At 45.2% G+C, this 23,581-nt stretch overlaps 6 protein-coding genes across 10 annotated transcripts; 3 read left to right on the plus strand and 3 right to left on the minus strand.

Moving 5' to 3' along the window:
* Positions 1 to 96: 96 nt before the first annotated feature.
* LOC4336383 (actin-related protein 2/3 complex subunit 2B) lies at positions 97 to 3,118 on the minus strand. Of its 4 annotated transcripts, XM_026025028.2 has the most exons (11): positions 2,917 to 3,116; positions 2,789 to 2,832; positions 2,630 to 2,696; positions 2,280 to 2,410; positions 2,007 to 2,152; positions 1,833 to 1,910; positions 1,624 to 1,756; positions 1,150 to 1,241; positions 979 to 1,035; positions 842 to 896; positions 97 to 759 (listed from the first exon to the last, which is right to left on the minus strand). In XM_026025028.2, the coding sequence occupies exons 1-11, from the start codon at positions 3,000 to 3,002 to the stop codon at positions 548 to 550; spliced, it is 1,101 nt and encodes a 366-aa protein (XP_025880813.1). In that variant the 5' UTR covers positions 3,003 to 3,116; the 3' UTR covers positions 97 to 547. The 4 variants fall into 4 exon arrangements, with proteins under 4 accessions (XP_025880813.1, XP_015634374.1, XP_015634373.1 ...); XM_015778888.3 differs by lacking the exon at positions 2,789 to 2,832 and having other exon boundaries at positions 1,624 to 1,747; positions 2,280 to 2,487; positions 2,917 to 3,118; XM_015778887.3 differs by lacking the exon at positions 2,789 to 2,832 and having other exon boundaries at positions 2,280 to 2,487; positions 2,917 to 3,113.
* Positions 3,119 to 3,577: 459 nt separating this feature from the next.
* On the minus strand, positions 3,578 to 7,444 carry LOC4336384 (BRCA1-associated RING domain protein 1). 2 transcript variants are annotated; one of them, XM_015778573.3, is made up of 15 exons: positions 7,268 to 7,444; positions 7,000 to 7,053; positions 6,845 to 6,915; positions 6,657 to 6,764; positions 6,461 to 6,528; positions 6,230 to 6,307; positions 5,938 to 6,043; positions 5,794 to 5,855; positions 5,589 to 5,689; positions 5,215 to 5,401; positions 5,003 to 5,094; positions 4,771 to 4,903; positions 4,505 to 4,670; positions 4,103 to 4,221; positions 3,578 to 4,016 (listed from the first exon to the last, which is right to left on the minus strand). In XM_015778573.3, the coding sequence occupies exons 1-15, from the start codon at positions 7,345 to 7,347 to the stop codon at positions 3,705 to 3,707; spliced, it is 1,737 nt and encodes a 578-aa protein (XP_015634059.1). In that variant the 5' UTR covers positions 7,348 to 7,444; the 3' UTR covers positions 3,578 to 3,704. The 2 variants fall into 2 exon arrangements, with proteins under 2 accessions (XP_015634059.1, XP_015634058.1); XM_015778572.3 differs by having other exon boundaries at positions 6,230 to 6,528.
* Positions 7,445 to 10,480: 3,036 nt separating this feature from the next.
* Positions 10,481 to 11,472, minus strand: LOC4336385 (uncharacterized). Its single transcript, XM_015778804.3, has one exon. The coding sequence runs from the start codon at positions 11,182 to 11,184 to the stop codon at positions 10,789 to 10,791; it is 396 nt and encodes a 131-aa protein (XP_015634290.1). The 5' UTR covers positions 11,185 to 11,472; the 3' UTR covers positions 10,481 to 10,788.
* Positions 11,473 to 19,018: 7,546 nt separating this feature from the next.
* LOC107275418 (uncharacterized) lies at positions 19,019 to 19,906 on the plus strand. Its single transcript, XM_015779383.1, has one exon. The coding sequence runs from the start codon at positions 19,019 to 19,021 to the stop codon at positions 19,904 to 19,906; it is 888 nt and encodes a 295-aa protein (XP_015634869.1).
* A 54-nt stretch (positions 19,907 to 19,960) lies between these two features.
* On the plus strand, positions 19,961 to 20,758 carry LOC136356227 (septin and tuftelin-interacting protein 1 homolog 1-like). The gene has a single exon (XM_066309826.1). It carries the CDS (start codon positions 19,961 to 19,963, stop codon positions 20,756 to 20,758), a length of 798 nt encoding a protein of 265 aa, XP_066165923.1.
* Positions 20,759 to 22,641: 1,883 nt separating this feature from the next.
* LOC136356228 (septin and tuftelin-interacting protein 1 homolog 1-like) lies at positions 22,642 to 23,346 on the plus strand. The gene has a single exon (XM_066309827.1). The coding sequence runs from the start codon at positions 22,642 to 22,644 to the stop codon at positions 23,344 to 23,346; it is 705 nt and encodes a 234-aa protein (XP_066165924.1).
* Positions 23,347 to 23,581: the final 235 nt, after the last annotated feature.

Below are 23,581 nucleotides of genomic sequence, written 5' to 3' on the forward strand. Positions count from 1 at the left end.
AATAATTAAGAAAATGTTGCTGTGTGACATATTTTAGTACTGGATGTGACACATTTTAATACAACGAAAGATTGATTTTTTATGGGACGGAGGGAGTACACTTGGAACTGAAGGTACATAATAATCATGTAGAGGCAACCACAGTTGCGAACAGGTATTGTCACTGCCTGACGTACGTCAAGTGAAAATGCATGTTTTCCACAATCCAATGCACGATTGGCCACAAGTGAAAATAACAAAAAACACATTCGTGCTTTTCAAAAGAAAAAAAACACACTAGATGCTTTTTATCATAGACAATTCCTAATATAGTCGTCTATGATATTTTTTAGATATATGTAACGGTTTTTAAATAACCGTGTACTGTCTGTCCTCCTGTTAGCCTTTTTCTATGGTAGTGCCCTCCATCTGAATGGATGTTCATCACTCACCAGATTTGTATACTTGATCAGTATGGAAAAAGGATAAGAGTCAGCATGCATGTATCACCACGCTTGTGCCTGTGCTGTGAAAAAAAAAAGTGATTAGTCGTAAAGTTGATTAGGATTCACTCCAGCTTCTGGTACTTCTGCTCCTTCCTCTGTGCCATGGTCAGTTTGAGCACTGGGAAGCACTGGCAGTGCCTCCTGAACCGGTCCAGGCCTTTCACTCTGATCCTCAGCCGCAGCCGCTTGATCTTGTCGATGACAGCTTTGAAACCCTTTTGGAGCTTTTTGGCTCTCGCGAATTTGATTGATCTTCTCTTGCTTCTCTTCCTCACTGCGACATCAGAGTTCGCGAGCATAAGATCGGTCAGCCAGTGAGCCAGTATCGAGAGCTTGCAGTATCCAGGTACTAATACCTTGCAGCTTCTTGCTGCTCTCATCGTTTCCTCTGAACTTCGCGTCATCGATCACCTGAAGCACAGCGAGCCCGGTTTAAAGCAATTGCCACTCCTTCGATACCCAATGTTTCTTTTAAATGGTATGGAGTTGTTACCTCTGTCATGATCTCCAGACGCTTTCTCATCCTGCTCTGGATGTAGCTTCGGGTGCACTGCGCACACGAACTTTCTCGCCGTCAGTAAAACCACACCATTCCCAGTAAATTTAAAACGCCGATATAATCATGTAGTAGCACACAAAACCAGCGTGCGATGCCGCATCCTACCTTGATATGGTATTTCACGTAGGACTGGAAATTGAGCAGGATCCACGCCGTCCTAGCCGCCCTCCTCCCCTTCACGTGCCGCGCCAGGATGTCTGCAAATTCCAAACCCGCACGCGTCAACCCTCCAAAAGTCCAAAGTCGAAGTGTACCCAACCCAACCCAACCCAAGAAGCGCCGGCCCAAGCCGCGGGCACCGCGGCCTCGTCCGTCCGGATCGGCTACTTTGCCCCGCGCACCCGCTCGCGCGGGTTTCGTTTCGCGAGGGCCGCGTCGGTAGTCGCCACCGACGCCGCGGAACGGAGGCCGGCCTCTCGCGATCGCGCGGTGCGGGCGCACACAAAACGCGCGCGTCGGCACGGTGCCGTGGCGTGGCCGCGTGGGGGCGAAACGGAGAATATGCGTGGTTGGTGCGGTGCGGGGCAAGCGAGCGAGCGGACGCGGATGCCGCGTGCGATATGTGCTACTGCTACGTACCGAAGGACACGAAGCCACCGTTGGTGGTGAGGTGGTGCACGTACTCCCCGCGCAGCTCGGGTGGCGGGATCGGCGACCAGCTGCACCGCGGCGCCCTGGAGAAGGACGACGTGCTCCCGAGGTCCTGTAGCTCCTGTCGTTTTTTTTCTTCAGGTCTCGGAGCTAACCAGAAAACTCAAAAAAGTACGTACAGAAGGCGCCGGCCCAACCTGGAAGAACGACGACGCGATGGCCAGGTCCGTGTCGTCCCTGAAACGCATGGGGAATATGGCGCTTATCTTCACCGGCTGCAGGCAGGCCAAGAACCGCATCGTCAGCGAGCCGTGCTGATGCTTTGCTCTACCTGTGAAGCTTTTGTTAATCTGCGTAGCTTAGGATAGTACCGTTTTGCTGACGAAGAAAGGGTCCCTTTGGTTGTACACGAGCTTCATCGTGCCGGACGAGCCGAGGCTCGCCAGCATGTCCTTGAGCTGCGAGCTAAGGATGACGGATTGCAGCAACGATATCTGGTTGATCGCCTTGGTGCGATCTGCATAAAGAGCAATCGTTCTTACATCGAATCCTTGTTTGCTGCAGACCTGCAGTTGCCTTGGCTAATATTTCTATCACCAAATACAGCAACTGAAACAGGGTGTGAGGACTGAGGATGCTCATACCTTTCGGTCGAGTAAGGCCAGAGAAGTTCAGTCTCAGTGTCAAAGTGTATCCTTCTTTTGCAGGCTCGATGATCTCTGCAAACTTGTGATACATTTTCCTTGTCTCCTGTAATGTGATTTCAGGCAAGCCGCTGGATGGCGAAGCCTCATAAGAAAGAGATGGTGTTGATATTGACAAGTATATGTTCTCTGAATCTGTAATAGAAGCCTGAACAATTATGCAAATTGTAAGTGCCGAGATGTTCTGTTTGGTTGATACTTGATGCGTATTATATGATCATTTTCCATGCCCTACATTATTTGTTTCAAATTGCAAGATAATGCATCAAAGGTGTTTGGAGCAAAATTACCTGTAAATGGTAACGGATTGATCCAAACTCAAACAAGGTATGATCAACAGGCATAGGTCGTTCAACACTGCAAAGATCAAGAGAAACATAGTTTTCTGATCACATTGCGTCAACCAATCCATGTATGTATGTAGGAGCGGCACAACTCAGGCAGCCAACCTTTGCACACAGACAACTTTTCTGCTTTCACCTCAATGTAGAGACTGGATTGAATTCAATTATCGAAAAAAGATTTCCGCTTTCACTGGCAAAGAAAGAGAAGGAAAGATTAACCAACAGCAACGCACCTCTGCAATCCCGTCAGGATTTCCACCAGCGCCCGCGATCCGCTGCTGAAGAACGCCATGGAGCTAGCACTGTTACCGCATAGCATCAATTGCTGGCTCCTTATTATAGAGGGGCCTAGTGGTGGGAGAAGAGAAGATGCAGAAGTGCTTCTACATCACTGCACGAGGACGAGGGTCTGGTGAAAAGAACAAAATCATGGGACACCAACAGCAGCAAGGGGACACCGGTGACCGTCTGACTGGTGAGACTTGAAAGCCTGAAGGGGACCTCTACTGTTGTTGGTAAACATCTGAAGCAACCAGCTGAGCTCAGCCATTTCAATTCCTTGCTTTGTTTCAAATGCACTCCACAATCATTTGACGCCTTTGCCCATCATCCCTGTAGCAGTGAATAATTAAACTCCATAGCTGAACAGAGGAACTCTTGAATACTAGTAGCACCGAAGCACTGATGTGATTCAAATCCGCCAAGAAGTTTTTTTTTGTTTTTTTGGTAAAAAGAAAAAGAACGGCAAGTAGGTGTTTCCCCAATCAACTCAAGCAGATTTGGGAGTAACCCTGCCTGCAAGGCTCACCTTTTTTGCAAAATAAATATTAGACCAACTGCGCCCGGCGGTAGCCGGTAGGTGAAACATATGAAATGACGACACCGACAAGAAAATGGAAAGAGACATATCAATATTATTTGAATTAAATTGCTTGCTCACGTTACAACTTACAACATCTAGAAGATATTTTCACTCAAGAACATATCAGTAACATCCTAACTCCTAACCTAAGATACAGCATCACATGGTCAATTGCACTGTGCATGATGCAATAGAATCCAGAACACATGTATGAGGAACAGCCCTGGAGCCAATCGTTGCCGCCAATTCTTCAGCCTCAGCCTTCCTCTTTCTGATGACCTCATTAAGGGTATCAGGATCACTTCCTTGTGGTGGCTCCATGCTGTAAATTATCAAGGATGTGCTAGAGAGATCAGCCTTGTCCAAGATTGATCCCCCAGCTGCAGTGATCAAATCTTCAAGGTGAACCTTGTAATTGGGCATGAAATGGCCACTGAAGTAAAAGGTCAATCCTGCAAACAGATGTGGTGCCTAGAAAACAAGAAACACATGGGATCAATACTCCATGAAGATTGAACTTGTACTTTGACTTATTTACTCAGTGAATTTATACACACATTTTGCATTGCTCGTAGTCTTCCCATGCGAGGGCCATCAAAGGAGCCATGAACATCAGAACTGATCTCATAAGGCTCTTCTGGGACTGGTTCTTTAGCCTCCATACAAGCTTTCAGCCCTAAATATTACACAATAACATGAATCAGAGAAACTTCCTAGCAGAAGAGGGTATTTACAATGGAGCAACCATTGTAAATGCAAGCATAAAAATATTCATGTGGTAAGCATGCTCAACTTATTTTAAGCGTATGAAAAGAGAACTACATGTAAGAAGTGACAAAATCCATCAGCTATTGTCTAATTTCTAAAAGATGACAAAGGATGTGTTAGAAAAGCACAAGAGCAGAAACCATTATCCCCAGGTAAACCCAGGTCTTAATTTTCAGAGGCATTGAACTTACAGTTTATATTCAGAACCCATTTCCCAGCTAGTATGGCCATGAGAACCTTGAGTGTCCTGGCACATGCCCCACATTCATCCGTATTAGCAATCACATGAGTCACATTCGACCTCCAACCGTTAGTTACAGTGATGCCAGTTTGGTGCTCAAACTGGTCCAAGATTTCCTGTCAAGTTCCAAACAAAGAAAGTTTACATTTTTGAAACAACCAAATCATGCAATAGCCTGTTGAAATTGTAATTAGATAAGAGATAACTATTAATCACCTTCTCCTGACTAGAGAGAGCAGATCCACATATAACCCATTCACTAGTGAGAAAAGGTGAAGCAGTCCAAAGTCCATCCATATGGATTGTAGATGGTGAGTTCAGGTCATCAAGCATTGTATCGGAAGATGATCTGGCAAATCAAGAAAGGGAAAAGGTTCAACTTAAGGATATGTGCAGCCATGAAGGTATAGCAAAATGCAGTTACAATGAACAGGACTAGAGAACAAACCGCTGCAAGCTGGTCTTCTTATTTTTTGACTTTGATCTCTCACATGGCAACTTCTTCGAGGAATGAGAAGGACACAGCATAACAAAGTTCTCCTAAAACACAGTACATTTGATGAGATGAATTCACTTATTCACATAATTTTGTGCCACAAATAAAGACATGCATTCAGACTGTAAAAAGAATGGACAGTGCAAGGTTAAAGAAATATTTACATCATCCCATCGGCAGCCTGATATCCCATGGGCACATGGAACATGAAAGCTCTTGCGGCAGCTCTTGACAAGGCAGCCAAGGGCTGCACCTTTTAGTCCACAAACACTGCATTTGATCTTAGAAGCACGGGCCAACTCAGGCTCCAAGTTATTTGCAATGTCACCAGTAAAGAACGCTTGAGGGGCCCTACATTGGTATCAGTAACTTCAATATTAAAAAGTATAAGGAATTATAGGTGATATTCTAGCTAGATAAACATGCTTCAGTCTAAAAAAGCATATAAAAATACAAACTTAATTTTATCGGTTTACAACTCAAATAAAATTATGTATTCATTTAGGAAAAATAAGCTCATAAGCTGGATGGAGCATACCATTCAATGCACTTCTCATGAACATGTAAAACGTTTGGTTTCCATGCTTGGTTATCCTCTAATGGCTCACCATGCAGATAATGGGACAGAGGGCCAGTACTCTGTTAATTCCAACTTTATATTAGATTCTTGAAATAGAAAAGCAATCCAAGGCATGTCCTGAATAGTGAAAAAGACAATGTTCAGGTTTTGCCATTTGACTTACCTCAGTGGTTTTGGAAGAGTGACAAAATTCACATTTCCAAGCACCAGCAACAGCTGGTTGTCCTGTATCAACGATTGCATATGCATTAGTGACCTTGCAATTCTAACTAATCAGAAAGGAGAGCAGTTTGAAAAGAAGACTTACTATCATCCTGATCAGTGGACTTTTGCCTTTTTAATTCTCTATTATCATCATTCGCTGTATTTGGTTCTCTTTTCAAGACACTTTGAGGAGATGATCTGCTTGTTATCTATCAGAATGATACATGCATCATGCGTGAGATTTAAAAATAAGTTAGCACATGCAAAGGAAAATTTTCAGAACATTCATTAGACTTGAACTAGTTCAGCTCCAAGATTCAGACATCCGAATTCAATTAATGAATGCCCAAAGACAAGGTTTTTTTAGCAATGGAGTTGCTTAGATAGAATATTACCAGCTCTCCTTCAAGGTCATTGCTGTCGCAATCCAGATCCCTAGGGCCATCAGAAGATTGAGATCGGCAGGGTCCCTTCTGCACAAGAATTGTGGGCATAGCAGTCACATCAGCCGCACCTCTAGTCTCCAATGCAGGATTTCTTTCTTTCACGCCGTCCACATTTCCATATGCAAGCCCAGTTGACTGGTTATATGCCAGTTTAGAAGCAACCGGGGTGTATGATTTCACCTGATCAGATTTCTCTGCTCCATTTCTGTTTCCCGATTCTGGAGTTCCTTGAAATGATGTCTTTGCAACTGAACAGAAGAAATATTTTACCAGCGTAATCAGCATTCGACCTTATACAACTATCAGTGCGAAGTATTTTGTTTCCGATGTAGATATTCTGTGAATTTAGGGGGCAAATAACTGGCAGAGTATGTACCAGGAATATCAGCTTGAGCCTCCTGCTGAGTGACCATGCTGCTGACTGTAGAGCTTAGGCTCCTGTGGATGTTCACTATTGCCTCGAGGTGAGAGGCAGGCCTTAGGTCTGCAAGCCATGTTAAGGTCAGATAAAGAATCAAAGCATTGGTCTGATGCTTGTAACATTTCAGTCTGGCATGATGTCACCTTGAGAACGATAAGCTGATTTGCAAATCGCGCAGCTGTAACCGTCCATGGTCCGTGTAGTAGCACACTTGCTGAAAGGATTCAACAAATTAGTCACAAGACCAGATGCGTAGATCAAAATACAATTCATATCAGTTCAGGTATTTGTAAATAACCTGCAGGAAGTGTGGTAACATGGCAGCATGGTAGGCGCGTTGAGCAACTTCAGGCTGCCGAGCAAAAGACAATGCCATGAGAAGACCGGAAATATCAGCAATCAAAATATTTTCATTTGACGTCTTATTATGGTAAACAAGTTCAGATCCGGCAGTATTACGCAGATCTAAACTAACACCAACCTAGCTAGCCTGATTGATTGCCCAGGATCTGTTCTTTCATCTGGATCCAAAGGAGAGGGAGCTCAAGAGAAGAGAAGGCGCGTACCAGACGGGGCAGGTGAGCTCCAGCTCCATCTTCTGCAGGTTGAGCACCAGCGGGTTCAGGAACCTCCTGAAGCTCTCCATCCCTGCACGGCCGCACGGTCTCGCTCTCGCTCTCGCTCTCTCTCAAAGGATTGAAGAACCTGTGTGCGGACTGCGGAGACGGTGGCTTGTGGGCACTGCTAATTAAGCTAGCTCCGGAGCCACTGAAATACGCGTGGCCACGCTCGAAAATTGGAGGGAAGGGGTGGCGGCGGCTGGAAAAAAAATGTTTGGATGCCGCCGCGTGCGGGCGCGGGTCTGAACCGGCGTGCCATCGGCGGGAAGAAGAAAATTTTTCGGGGTTTTCCCCCGCGGCGCGAGGGTGGACTGGTTTTGGATGGGGAAAGCGATTGCCTGTTTCGAGCGCCGCGCGCGCGCGCGGGCGGGCGGGACTGCGGGAGAGAGGCGCGCAGGCGCGCGCCCCCAACCGGCGCCGCGCACGTCGCGGGCTCGCGGCTTTAGGGTGAAGACTGAAGACCTTAGACCTAGCAGCCGGCTAAAGCGGGGGTGGTGAGGCAGGCCGGGCCGGGCCGCGGAGGAGAGCGAGTTGGAGAAGCACGGGCCGGAGGCTAAAGCTTGGCCCGCGAGGTGCGCGTCGGCCTCTTGGGGTGGCCTTCTTTAGTGTCAGTCGGCGACGTGCTCGTGCGGCCACGTGTTCGCGAAGTCCGAGATGTGCCCGGCATGCGTGCGTGCGTGCGTGCGTGGCTGCGTGCCGAGAGCCCGAGAGACGGGATCAGGTCATGGGCGGACGACCGACCGATGGAAGCGGACCGGCCGTATCAATCACTTGCCTGGTTTTCATCGCCTGTCGTATTGGCAGAATTGAACCGCTCTCAAGTGACAACAACCACCAAGACACCAAAGCTGATCTGTCTAGGGTGTTAAGTTGTTTGGGCGTAAAATTTTTTAGCTATACAAACACATATTAAATACATATTTAAAGTATTAAATGTAGGCTAATAATAAAATAAATTACATATTCCGCATGTAAACTGCGAGACGAATTTATTAAGTCTAATTAATCTGTCATTAGCAAATGTTTACTGTAGCATCACATTGTTAAATCATGGCGTAATTATGCTCAAAATATTCGTCTCGCAATTTACATGCAAACTGTGTAATTGATTTTTTTTCCCATATTTAATGCCCTATGCATGTGTCCAAATATCTGATGTGATGTTTTTGGCTAAAATTTTTGGATCTGAACGAGGCCCTAGACTTGATAAGTAGTGTTTTCAGTTTTCACGAGTTAAGGGTCGCTTGAAACATACAAAGGGAAAACGGAGTAATAAAAAAAAGAAACATATGATTCTGGTAGTAAAGCAAGTGCAAAATAGAGAAGTATAAGACACATAAATGATTGTTTGATTGGATCATATGAATCGAATGAAAAATATAGATTTAGGGGGTGTTTAGATTCAAGGGTGTAAAGTTTTGACGTGTCACATCGGATATTATATATGATGTCGCATGGGGGTGTTCGGGCACTAATAAAAAAACTAATTGCATAATCCGTCAGTAAACCGCGAGACGAATTTATTAAGCCTAATTAATCCATCATTAGTAAGTGTTTACTGTAGCACCATATTGTCAAATCATGGAGCAATTAGGCTTAAAAGATTCGTCTCGCACATAAATCACAATATGTGCAATTAGTTATTTTTAGCCTATATTTAATACTTCACGTGGTGTTCAAACGTTCGATGTGACAGGGTGTAAAGGTTTTTTATGGGATCTAAACAGGGCCTTAAAGGAAAATTTTTTAAGATGTTGAAGCTTTGGTTAAATTTTCTTCAAAATCTATGATAGTATATCATTCAATCATTTGTTTTAATATGATTGTTTTTCCCCTAAATCAAGTTTTTCCTCCAAATGAAATACTCAGAACCTAAGGCTGACTTTTCTCCGAATCAAAGGGCCCTAAGGTTGGAGCGTCGGATGCAGACCCTGTGGGAGCGTCGAATCAAACATATTTTATTTTACAAGCTATACAAAGTAAAAATTAAACCCAGATTTTTTTCGTGTAGGCATTTTCGTCTAAACTTTCGCAATGTAAATTTGGTGAAAATGATCTCAGAAATGCTTCGATGTTGTAAACAAAGCCGAGGAATGCTTTGCTTTCCAAGTAAATCACACGCATCTCCTTTCTCGTCTTCCCTTAACACGGCTACGCTATCTTGCGCGTTGCTTACCCCCATCCAATTCCCCCGGTTGCTTGGACATTTGACATTGCCCTCCGCAGGCCATTGACCAAAACCGAGAGACGAGATGAACGAACAGTTCAGACAATTACCCAACCAACAATGATCCCCGATTTATTTAAATGCAATTAAAACTGGCAGGAATGGACCAGGCAGGTGCAGGAATCGAACCACTTGGAACAATGCTAGCCAATCAATCAAATGGAAACAGCAAACACCAACTAATCTTGCTCTGGAAAACAATACGGGAGGAGCTGCCCCTACGCCCTTTCCATTGCCTGATTGCCCGAATAAATAATCAGAGGAAGATCAGAAATAAATTACTCGCAGAGAGCTTCAGATCAGAATAATACGTAGTGCGTGCGTGCGTCCTTTTCGTGAATCACCTCCTCTGCAATCGCGTCGTCCAAAGCATGCTTCAACCGTGTACACCGTCAGCCATGGAGGACACCGAACAATTCTCCAATAATTCGTCTGGTTGTGGTCTGGAAACACATGCGTTTTTAGGATGTGTTCAGTTCAGCGTAAAGTTTAGATTTTAGTTAAAATTGAAAATGATGTGACTAAAAAGTTGTGTATGTATGACAAGTTGATGTGATGAAAAAGGACTGAAGTTTGCGTCAAACTTTAGATCTAAAAACAGCATCAGGCCACCAGGGCACATGGAACGATGATGGATGGGGGAGGAGCAACTCCCACCAGGCCACCACTAACCGCTTGCACGGCGCCATGCTCGTTGGGCACATCCCCCACGTCTCGCGCGCCACCGCCTCTACGCGTCTCTTCATGCGAATAGCCGCCGTCTCATCCATGGAACACAGGCCGAGGAAACCGATAGGCGAGGGCGGCGGCGCTCGGTAGCACGCGAAATCCACCCATCAACGCGAATCAACAGTTATATAAAAAAATTGCGATTCACCGTCCCGGGTGCGTGCACACGCTCGCCGTTCTACTAGTACTTGACAAATGACAACCACCAAACATTGCACGCACATGATATACAGGTAGCGAACTAGTAGTAGTACTAACAAGAAATCGCGCTTTCTATAGAAAGCTGGACCATTCTGGTCATTGGTTTTGAATAACAACAATAATTTCATCGAATAAAGCTGCTAGTACACCAACGTTTTTTTTTTCTTTTTCTCTCCTAGATCTAAAATCTAAACAGGAGGAGCAGGCAAAGAGGAGGAGAAAACGAAGAAACCGGTTTGATGATGTGTCGGTTCTCCCCGGTGAAAAGGGGGAAAACCACCTGGGGTTGTGATGTCTGGTCGCCGGCACGTCACTCCTTTATCTGGAGCCAGCGGCCGAGCTGCGTCGGGTTGACGACGCCGGGGACGCGGGCCCCGCTCGCCATGAGGAGCCACGACACCTCGGCGTACCTCCTCCGCTTGGCGGCGTCGGGCTCCGGCTCGGGCACGGGCTCGCCGGGATGCAAGGCGGCGGCTTGGCTCGGCTTCGTCGGCTCGACCCGGCGGCCCTGGAGCGTGCCGCGGGTCAGGAACTCGTGCGCCAGGTGACCGGCTAGGAGCTTGTTGTTGGGGACCGGCCCCGGAGCCGGCTTATTAGTACCCGGCTCGGCTAGAGCTTTATTAGCCGGAGCCTGAGCCAGGAGCTCCCGCTCCTTGCGCTTGCCGACCGCGACACGTGCCGCCTCCAGCTTCTCGCTGAGCGACATATCGACGGCTGAGGGTCGTTCGCCACGTGCCACGTCAGCACGAGTCAGAGCCGTCAAAGAAAGAGAGGAATTCAGAAAAAAAAAAAAGGTTTCGATGGGAGAAAAGGAAAAAGAGAAGGGCGATGTGTTCTGCAAAAAGGGTAGAAAAAAAAGGGAAGGAGATGTACAAAGGTGGGGCCCACCAGGGGCAAAATCGTAACTTCACAGGCCAGGGGCCAGCAAAGCAGATGGAGGGGGGGAGAGACAGCAGAGAAGAGAGAGAGGGAAGGTGGAAAAAAAATTTGTGGTAGAAGGGAAGGGGTCTGTGGGATGCCGGCTCATATTTATATCGGAGAGATTTAGAGAGAGGACTCAAGGTTCGGAAGAATTACAAGGGATGCCATCCTCGCTAGAGTCTAGTTGCCACAAAATCTAGAGGATAATGAGGTAATTGCGCGTCATGGTGGGATGTGGGTTCTGTGGCGTGGAGTGGGGCCAGGGGAAACTGCCACTGCCGTGTACCCGGTTGTTATGACGCTGGGTCCCGTCCGATGGGCCCACCCGTCAGTGGAGCGGGGGAAATCTTTTGGGTAGGTTTTTGTTTCCCGCCTCAGGTGTCTGGGACGTGGGACCGGACCTGGCTTTATTAGTTGCAGTTTGTTTGGGAAGCCCAAAATCCTCCGTATTTCTGTAGATGGCCAGATAATTGAGTTTTAAAATCTTTGCTTATTTGTAGGATGGATCGAGAATTAAAGTCCTTCTAATTGAGACATCGATGATAATATAAGTTTTATCTGTTTTCTAAAATAAGATTGGTTACTTAAGTTGTTTAACACCAAGACTGGTGTCGGAAGCACCGTCTTCTCTAAGACACTCCTCCCGACGGCTCCAACAGTGATAATATCTATGATACTTATTAGGGGTGACAATTTTCTTGTTGGGGTTGAGTGGAAATTCCAGCTCGCGGATGACCCGGTGGGCTCCGAAGATATGAGGTAGAACCTTGAAGCCTATTTGGCCTTTTTAAATAGAGGTATATGAAGTAAACCATAATTTCTCCACTTCCCATCTCCCCCCCCTCCCCCTCTCCTCCAACCTCATTCTTTGTTTTCTCCGTTGAGACCTCGACACAGGCTCTCGAGCGGGGCTTGGGCTCGGTACGTTGTGTCCTCCTTGAGACCTCGACACCAGAAGCCCACAGCCACCTCTCCCCGTCCTCCTGAATTCCTGAGTCCCTCCTGCTTCTCTGAGTACCACGCTGCCTCCTCCTCCTACGCTGACTTCAGATGCATGGGTACGATGTGGGGCTTTCTACCTTGTTAGTGCAGCGGTATCCAGTGTTCTACAAACTAGAGGATGCCCAGCGCGTTGCTGCAGGACTTTGTTAACATCAATTTGTTAGATAAGAGGTATAATCTCAAAAAGAAACAAAATAAACAAATAGGTTTCTTGAAGAAATTCTTTTTAGCAGCCCTATCAAAAATTTGTACATAATTTAGATAGCACATGTCAAGTGAAGGAATGTTCAGCCATAAAGCTCTTTTATATGGATTGACAGGCTGGATGCATATAGATGTGTGTGGAGATATGCCCATGTGGGTTACATTTGGCACTGAAGAAGCTAAGAGACTCACCGGGGTGGTGACTGATGGGTTGGGCTCTATGCTGCATTATATCTAATGTCTGAGAAGCAATCTAATATATTTATCCAACGGTTCACAATTTGATGATGACGTGGAAGCACGAGGTTTAAACTTTTGGCCTTAACTTTATAGAAAGAAGGGATGTGCTTAGTCCTAATTCTCACCGTTTTTAACCACTTCTTTTTGACAGGATGTTAAATCCGGCATGCAACCAGTGAGGAACGAGGATATTCTAGACTCCAATACATCTCTCATGGATGGGTCCTGTGCTATTTGCCAATGCAATAGCCTAGGATTTAATTCTGTGATTTGTACATTATCATTCAGTGTGATGTGTCCTTTCTAATGAGTATTAAGGCTGTGTTTGGAGCCCTAGGTTCCCAACCCCTCTCTAGTATTCCGCGCGCATGCTTTTCAAACTGCTAAACGGTGTGTTTTTTTTAAAAAAGTTTATAAACGAAAGTCGCTTAAAAAAGTTATATTGATCCATTTTTTTTAAAAAAATTAGCTAATAATTACTAGTAATTAATCATGTGCTAATGTACCACTCCGTTTTCTATACGCACTGTGTGTGTTGGTAACAGGCACTTCCGAACACAGCCTAACTCTATCTGGTTGTGCGGGTCCCGCTCACCCATCGAGTCCCCCGCGGGGGTTGTATATGATGTTTTTTCTCTTTTCTTGCTTTTGGGTTTTTTTTTCTTCCATTATATTTAATAAAAAGCACAATCCCGTGCTAATTCTATTTTAAAAAAATGTTACGTACTAACAGTGATATAACTCTTAAATTGTTGCTTTTTAAAAGGAAACTTGAAGTCTTTTATATCAACTGTGAATGGTATCAGGTCATTTTAATTGACTAACTCGGTTTGGTTTGGAAATGGGTATTAGATTCATTTCGAGAGACGTTTTGCTAGAAATTAACCATATTGTTGTGTTGACTTCAGAGGTTCAGGGTTCCAGCGAAAATATAATTTTTAAACAATAGGTTATTATTTTTGTTCAAATCTTTAAAAAGACCAATAAAATATGTCGTGAAATTAATTAGTAGAATAATAGTCATGTTAATCATTCAGTTTAGAACTAATGATGACGGCTTTGAATAAAAGACCAGTATATAATGCGCAATACATCAAGGGTAAAATATGCATCAGGCATGTGCGTACGTAGAACATGAGTAAGCGAAATACCATATTTTCCAGGTCATCTAAATAAATTGTAGCATATATAACAAATGAATATTTAATGGAGATGATTAGCTGCACTATAAGAAGCGATTTTCCCAACACATGGGTTTATTTTTTAGGTGGATTCAAAAGAATCCTCCTTTAAAAATAACTAGATGGATACCCCACACGTTGCTGCGGAAAAATTGTGTGATAATATAGTAGATATGAGTTCTAAATTTTTCTTTCTTATCTACTATTCGATTTTTTTTTCATGTATTTATTTATTTTTATACTTTATAAATTATCTAAATGTTAGAAATGATTGGGTTGTATGGTGTACTTTTTGGGGGAAGAGATGCAATTTATAACCTTGATGAATCATCCAGAGGCTAAAAACAAATAAGATGATGTGAAGAAATGTATTTTACACCCTTGATGAATCATCCAAAGGCTAAAAATAATTGAGATGACGTGAAGAGATGTAATTTACATTATTGATGAATCATCCAAAGGCTAACAACACAATTAAGGTAATGTGGCTTTATGAGAGAAGAGATAAATATTATTAACTACACTCAGCGGGGGATGAACTTTATAGATATATAGGATAAGAGACCCTATAAATTCAGCATTGTCTATAAAAATTGATTTTTACAAATGTGTATAACAGGACAGCCGTAAAAATTACCTTATTTTCACTAGATCCCGTATATGAAAATTTTAATTTTCATAGGCCACCAGCAAAAAATGCAGAAGCGTTATTAAACGATAGATCGACACAGCTGAGGCAGCACGCAAATGCTAATGCGTGGCTAGTCACGCGCATTCCCCCTCCTCCACGTGCACCATTGAACACGTGGCGCGCACGGAGAGGGAGGCAGCAGACGGTACACTTTTCTTTTTTTTTTTTGGTTTTTAATACGTACATATACAAACTTGGTGTACACACTAGAACGGGATCAGTTATCTCTAACGGGCTTAAAGCTCATCTCTTTCGGGCAGGGCCCCTTCACTAAGCAAAGGTCAGTGATGTGAGAAAATATCTCAACCGGACATCCGGGCGTCACGGATGACACACATCTCAATCGGGCCAACACAAAAACCCGTCACGGATGACTCTCATCTCTAACGGGCCTAAATTATAGCTCGCACGGATAAGTATAATCCAAAAAAAATAAATTTTGTTTTTTTGTTAGCCTCACACGCCTTTGCCCTCACTCGTGCGCCTTCCCGGTCGATCACCCATCCATCCCGAAATTGCTCTAGGCTAAGCACGCTTAGCCTCATAGTTCTTTGGAGATTGGATTCCGAGAAAGAAATTGTAACTTGTTGGCATGAGTATTCTATTAATCCTATTAAGCCCTGGGCCAGGATGTCACACCCTAGCATACCCTATTCATATACATTCATTCACATACATATATTTAACACAACCACATTCACATAACATCTATTTTAATCACATATTTCACCAGCAAAACCAAGTTAATTGGATCAAATATATATTTAGCAAGTATTATCGTAAGGAGGAGATAAATCAGACTTTTAGGAAAAATAAATTTCGAATTGAATTTTACGATACTAAATGAACTCATATGAAAAAGCTGTCAAAAACAAAGTTGTAGAGCTCATTGAGATCTACCAATTTTATTTTGGTCATTTCTCCATCTGGGTTTAATAGAGCTATATAAAATTTGAATTTTAAAATATAAGAAATTCAAATATTTTTTCGGGTAGTAAATGATTTCAAATGGAAAAATTATCAACAATAAAGTTGTATAACTCATCAAGATCTATAACTTTTACTTTGGTCTTTTTTTCTATATAACATTTTTTGAACAATTTGAATTTGAATTTAAAAATATGACAACTTCAAACAATATTTTCAAATACTAAATGATTTCAACTTAAAAAGCCATCAACAACAAAATTGTATAACTCATCAATATCTATAACTTTTATTTTGGTTATTTTTCTATATAACATTTTTTTGAACAATTTGAATTTGAATTTGAAAATATAACAACTTCAAACAACATTTTCAAATACTAAATGATTTCAACTTAAAAAGCCATCAACAATAAAATTGTATAACTCATCAATATCTATAACTTTTATTTTGGTTATTTTTCTATATAACATTTTTTTGAACAATTTGAATTTTAATTTAAAAATATGACAACTTCAAACAATATTTTCAAATACTAAATAATTTCAACTGAAAAAGCCATCAACAACAAAGTTGTATAAATCATCAAGATCTATAACTTTTATTTTGGTCTTTTCTTCATCCGATAAAGTGATAGTAACATTATTCACAAAATTCACATATCTCTTATCTGATTTTATAAACTATAACATATGTATGTAAATTCTGTGAACAATGTTACTAACATTTCAGATGAAGATGGTTTGCAGTGCTCTCACTAGGGACATGGAGGGAGGCGTGCCAAAGCGGTGCATATGGAGAGGAGAGGCACCAGCAGAGTATGAAGAGGAGGCGGCGGCAGCCATGGCAGGGTGGGAGAGAAGGCGGAGATAGGAATTGAGCGTTTTTTTTGCAAAAAAGACCCTAAACTCCAGCATATTACAACAAGGTCCACCACATCGTAGATTGGCAATCCGACGGCTGCAGACCCTTTACCGAATCGGAACACCACTACTTCCCTCGCCGAATCCCTTACCGAATCGGAACACCGTCCCCTCGTCGAATATGAATAGAAGACAATCGCTACAGCGGACTTATATAAGAGTGTCGGCCTCGACGGGGAGGACGCACACAACCCGTATTGATCTCATCTATCCTCTAGTGCTAGTTAGCCTGGTAAATTTCTATGCCCTTCTCCTCCGGTGACGAGGAGAGCAACACGGTTGTTTCCAAAGCCTTAGATGAGCGAGTAGAAGCTAAACCAGTCTTTCTGATTTTGCACGATCTCCCTTTGTATACTGACAGTTGGCAGGATCAAGTGAATTAGACAGCTCCATTTCAGTGTTAGGTGCTAGTATTAGCCTGTCATTGTTCCAGTTGCTTCTCTCATGCAGAGGTGCAGAGCACAGCTTCTTGTCCTGCTGCTTGCAAAGATCAATTTTTTCGTTGGCTTTGTTCCAACATTGAAGGTTCACCTGATATGATTCGATCAACAAAATTAACAGTTTAGCTGAAGAAATTTTGTGAGATAATAGCTGTGAAAAGTGTGAAATGCCTATTCAACAATTCTTTAGAAATGCACTCTCTGTAATGTAATACATTCCAAAGGAAATTGCAAATGAAACTTGAGTGAAAATTTGTCAGGTAGTTATAGATATTTGAAGTTGACCGATTTCCTCTTTGCTGGACAGGTCCTACATTATTGGTTGATACTCCAAGAAACACAAATATAACAGGTATTATGCATACTTTTCTTTTTCCAAGGAGCTACCTGCTCTATCACGAATATAATTAATAATTATATGATATATCTGATGAATTTACCACATTCAGCAGTGCTGCCACTGCCCATGGTCTCACAGATATGACAAAAACATGAATATCATTGACTAGCTCAATTATTACTATATGTAGTGCAGAACTGTGGACAAATCGACATATAACTCATTTGTGTTGATATTGCAACTGTTGGCATTGCAAGTTCTGTGCTTATATTCAAAGATTAACCTTTCAGGGAAGAACAATATGAAAAATGAGACGCTGGTTTTCTGGTACGTTCAGACAAAGACAAGTAGAGATGATGTTTATCAGGGTAAGTACTTTATATGTCCAAATAGTCCTTGTTTTCTATAGCAAGTATGGTTGAGTGCTTAAAAACTGAAAATTGTGAGTATATGTACTAGGCTTAATCATGCCTGACCTTCTTCCTTGTCTTAAAAATATTTTTTTCCCAGAATTGTAGATGATAACTCACTTCTTATTTTAGTTTTTCCAAATTAACACAGAATAATTGTCATTTTCCAAACAAATTTTCATATGACTATTCAGGTGTCCATAATGTTTCCTGTTTGTTTTTCAGGTTTTTAAGATTAAGAGACAGGACTTTTGATGGATTTGGAAGCTGATGGTGGTAGTTGCCAAACTCTCTTTATTTTTGGGAAAAATTCAGAGACAAGGAAAAGTTTGTTTTCAAGGGCTTGATGATAAACTAGTTTTAGTTTCGTCAGTTCTTTTGGGGTTTGCCTGCAGAACTGTTATTCGTAGTATAATGGTAATTCAATTAGCAGAACTGCAGATTTAGGAGTCTCTAATTGTACTGTTTCAACAGATCAGTATATGCAGGGCCGAACATGGAAGACGATATATGCGCTTAATTTCTAATCTATTGCTATACTAGTAGACAATGTAAATGACAAATCAATCTCTTGTCTGTGACTAGCATATCTATGGAAAACATATGATTATTTTGGATGTTTTACTGCTTGTAGAATTTAATCTATCCAAAATTATGAATTTTTTTAATATTCTGGACTATTTTTCAGAATTCGTCTATGGTAAATCTACTTTTTTCTATTTTTGGGCTTTTTAGAGTTATTTTGCACATTGATTTTTTTTTCTGTTTTCACGATCAATTTTTTTCTTATCATTTCTGAATTATTTTTGAATGGTAGTGATCCCTTCTAATCCCCTTCTATCCAAACCCAGGGATAATCCCTGCTAATCCCACTAACCACCCGCGCAAGTGGACGATAGGGGGATTCACAAGGAGGGATTGGGTGTCAGGTGGGGGAACAACCCAAACCCCACGTGGGTTGATTTTCCTTTGGATTAATTTCCATAGATAGCGAACAAAGACTAACAGATTAGTGGACAGGTGCGGACGTGGCACGGGCAGCCGCGATATGCGTCTCTTTCCGATTCGGAAGAGAACAGAGTCCCGAATCCCGATACGCGTCTCTTTCCGATTCGGAAGAGAAAGAACAGGATCGCGCAGCCCCTACTTCCCTGTATACCGAATCAGAACAGAACCGCTACTTCCCCTTATATAACACAGGCCGGCCTTAACAGGGAGGCGCACACTTCACCCAATGCTGATCTTGGCCTCGGTTATTTCAATGGCCTCCGTCGGTGACGAGGGGAGAAACCAAGGTGGTAGTCTTTCCCACGGCGAGACTAATGCAGGCCAAGAGTTGGAAACATCTGATCGCACTCCTCCTAACTCCTCCAACACCAAGACTAGTGGCGTGCAGGAAATTGCGGCGGCTGCAAGCAAAGACGTGCCCACCATCCACTTTGTGCGCGTGAGCTCCGGCGACACGGATCACCATTGTCAATCGTTGTTTTCCCCTCCCGCTTACTGCAATTCCTACTATCCCCCATTGCCGCCGCAGCCCGGGAGCATGGCAACCAACCAGATAGTGGCAAGGTTGATGGCTCAGATGAACTACGAGGAGGGCACCGGCCTTGGCAAGTACGGCCACGGGATTATCGATCCCATCAACCCGACCAAAAAGTATGGGAAAGGAGGCGTTGGCAAATTCGAGTCGTCGTACGATAGCGACTCGGATTATGACACGGGGCCGCCTGTAGAGCCCAAGCTCGAGCGGGGCACCGGCGAAGCAGAGCCGGAAGCCGTTGTCGACGTCGAGGAGGTTCGCGCCATGGACACGCTGCAGAGAGAGCGTGAAGCCTATGCCGCCGCGCGGGCGTGGGAGCGGCGCCACGAGAAGGTTCGAGCCTATAACATGCGCAGGCAACGCCCACCGAAACACGCCACCGCCGCCGACGACTGGGAGGGGATGGCCTCCAGGTACACGGCGATCAAGCGTGCCTTGAAGATGGTCCGGGAGCTGAACGAGTCAGGGAAGCTCACGTTGGGCGGCCTGATCCACGAGTTCGCGGGAGTGAAGGCGAAGTTCCTGGAGGATTACAGGACAAACTGTATGCCGTACAAGGCGATCAGCTTCGCGGCGCCGCTGCTCCACTCGCAGCTGAGCTGGTAGTACAACGCAGGTGAGTATGGAGGCACGCAGCCGTTGCTGAACCGTACACTTGTCATGGTAGAAGCGCTCAAGGACAAGCTGGGGGCGGACGCATCGGCGGCGTACCCTCGCCTGATCCACGACCTCGTGATGGCACCGCCCTTGGATGCGTGGTGGTGGAGCGCTGAGGAGCCGGAGCCGATGCTACGGTTCGTCAATAGATGGAAGGGCCTCCTTCCGCAAGCCACCATGGATTCCATCCTAGATGAGGTCATCTTGCCGACGCTGGTAGCCGCGACGGACGTGTTTAGGCTGACGAGGCCGAGTAAGCTGAGCGTCTGTGTGGGCATGTGGATTCCTCATCTCAGCCACGCCCGCCTACGAATAGTGTACATTATAAGCAGGCGGCTCAGAGATTGGCTGTGCGGTGGGATCTCTGAGTACGACTACAAGCTTGCGTTGCCATGGAAAAAGGTGTTCGATCCAGCGAGCTGGGATGAACACATTGAGCGGCACGTGCTGCCTCATCTGAGGAAGGCTCTCCATGACCTCGAGATCTCGATAAGAATGACTTGGCTACAAAACAACAACTTCTTCCCTCTTGTAATGAGGTGGGCATCCATCGTGCCGGTGAAGTACATGGTGCCACTTTTGATACAAGGGTTCTTCAAGAAATGGATGTACGCCAACTATCGGTACCTAATGGGCGAGAGGCCCCGGTTGGATGAGGCGATGGCTTGGTATGAAGTGTGGAAAGGGCTTTTCACGCCGGAACTGCTCGCGGAGAAGCGCGTGGTCGTGCATGTCGAGGCCGGCCTCGACATGATCAACCGCGCGACGCAGGGATTGGAGATAAGCGTGCCGGAGCATTAGTAACATAAACTGCTGAGGCCTATACGAGTTCGAGATGCTGAGCCCCTGCTAGTAAGAAGCTTGTATGTGTTAGATATTGTGTTTACCGAGGTCAATTCATGTATGCCATCTAGGCATCTACTATCATGTAATCGTGATATGAAGCTTAAGTTCAGTTTTTTTTTTGCCTCTTTGCTTGTTATGTCTATACTATGTCTATGAATGTCATTTTGACTTGCTTTTGATTTGAAAATACATATGAAATAATTTTTGGGAGACGTTTTGCCAGAAACTAATTGTAAAATTCTGAAATAGTACGTAGCAGCAATCAGGAAAGCACGCAAGTTGTACTTGTAGATAGAGCATATAATATTTAATAACATAGTTGTTTAATTTTGGTTTCTAATGAAAATCAATCGCGACGGCATTTGATATCTTTTCTAATGGTTCCTTTTTGGAACCTCAAAATGTGAAACCGTCCAGGGTGGAGAACCGAAGAAATTTGGAAAGATTTTAAACAGTACGTCGCCAACGGGAGGTGGATTCTAATCTCTCGGGTGGACGTTCACCCGTTTCTTGCATATCATCTAAATAGTTATGAAAAATTTTCAAAAAAATTGTCATGATAGGTTAATATGTAATATATCACTTCACAAACATACAAGTTACAATTCGACTTCTACAAGTTATAACAAAAATAACAAATTTAACTCTAACTAATATACGTATATTCGCAATCAAATTTGTTATTTTTGTTACAACTTGTAGCAGTTGAATTTGAACTTGCATGTTTGTGAAGTGATATATTACATATTAACCTATCATGTCAAATTTTTTAAAATTTTTTCTAACCATTTAATTGACATGCAAGAAACGGGTGAACGTACACCCGTGTTTAAACAGTTTCCCGTCGCCAACGTCTATATTCCCTCTTCCTCGCGCGCCTTATCCTTCTTCCCGCGCCTCGCCAGCCTGGGTTATCCTGTACGCTTTTGAATGGCTTCCTGTTTCGGTGTTTCTTTCCAAATCAGCTGCTTGTTAGGGTTGCCAGTTTGCCACACAGCCACAGCTGTGGCGCTTGCGCCGCCCCATTAACCTGAGCCGCTAGCCGCTAGGGTTTCCGCGCTGCCACGGTGGCGCCGGCGCGCCTCCCCACTTAGGCTTGGCTCTCCTCGCGCCGCCGCCTCCCTATATAAGGGGCATTATCCAACGGTAGAGAATGCCCTTTTCCTCCCGTAGTCTCTCAGCTAGGCGCCTAGGCGCATCGATCCCATCGAGATGACCTCCCGGCCTAGGAACGCCGCCCTCGGCGCCGTCGAGGGATCGCACGGTAGGTCGGCGGCGGTGCAGGGTGGGAGGCCCTCGACATCGAGAGGACACTCGCCACGCTGCGCGAAGAGAGCGCCGCCTACGCTGCCAAGCGGGCGCAGAAGACGCTTCGTGCGAGCGGCAGCGCCAGCACGGCCCGGCGCCTGGTGCTGTCGAGCCACGACGGGGAGGACCGCGGGCCGGTCCCGGCGGAGGAGGAGATCGTCAGCGCCATGGCGGTGATCCGGGGGGAGACCTCGTCGAGGACGCTCACGCTGGGCGGCCTCATCTGCGAGTTCGAGGGGTTGAAGGAGAAGTTCCCCGAGGCGTACGGGACGTTCCAGCTCGCGCAAACGGCGGCTCACCTCACGGCGCCGTGGCTCCGCCCGCTGCTGCGCCCACAGGACGGACGCTGGGACATCCTGCAGAGGCCAGCTTGGGCGCTGGCGTTGGTGCAGTCGCTGAGGAACATACTGCAAGAGGAGGAGGATGCGCCGTCGGCGGGCATGTCGGCGTACGCGATGCTCATCGACAACGTACGTCGTCCCGCCGAGCGTGAGTGAGTCGCCGTGGAACGTCTCAGCAACCCCGAGCCGATGCTCCGGTTCTTGGAGACGTGGAAAGACACCCTCCCGCCATCGGCGCTGGCCTTCATCATCCTGGAGAAGGTGGTCATGCCGGAGCTGGTCGCCGACGTGGTGGACAGAGCCAGCCAGCGTCTGGGTGAGCCCGTGGATCCAGCCAGCGTCTGGGTGAGCCCGTGGATCCCTCACCTCGGCGTCGACCGCCTACACGGGGTATACCTCGACATAGCGGGGGAGCTCGGGAGGTGGATGAAGGGGCGGGACGTCACGCGATGCGCCTACGGCAAAGTGTCGCAGTGGAAGGGCGTGTTCGACCCGGAGACGTGGGACGAGTTTGTGACTGTGCAGCGGCACGTCGTGCCGGTGGTGAGCAGGAGCCTTCGGGATCCGACGATCTCGCCGACGAGGACATGGGGTGGGAGCAACACATTCCCTCTGGTGATGAGGTGGGCGCTCCTAGTTCCGGCGAGGTACATGGTGCCGGTTCTGGAGTCGGAGTTCTTTGCCAAATGGAGGTACGCGGTGTACCCGTTTGTGACGGAAGTGAGGCCCATCCCGGGGAAGGCCGCCGTGTGGTATCAGTCGTGGAAGGATCTCTTCACGCCGGAGCTGCTCGCCGACGAGCGCGTGCTCCTCCAGCTCGAGACTGGCCTGGGCATGATAAACCGCGCGGCGCAGGGTCAGCAGATAAGTTGGCCTGAGCATTCTGATGTTTAAACAAATTAAGCTCTTGGAGATGCAGGCGAACCGTCTCCAGTGCTCTTCCTACATTTAGGAAGACATATCTAAGTTGTTGTTATAAATAGCTGCAGGGAGCAGCTGTAAGGGTAAACATGTGGTTTCTGCGTCAGTTTTATATATGTCCTATTGTCATGCATCTAATCATGATAAAAGTACCCGAGTTTTTTTTTATATCTATTATTATGGGTTTGTGTAAGTTTATCCGTCAATC

This window comes from Oryza sativa, chromosome 4, assembly GCF_034140825.1.
Source record: "Oryza sativa Japonica Group chromosome 4, ASM3414082v1".
Classification (NCBI taxonomy): Eukaryota; Viridiplantae; Streptophyta; class Magnoliopsida; order Poales; family Poaceae; genus Oryza; species Oryza sativa.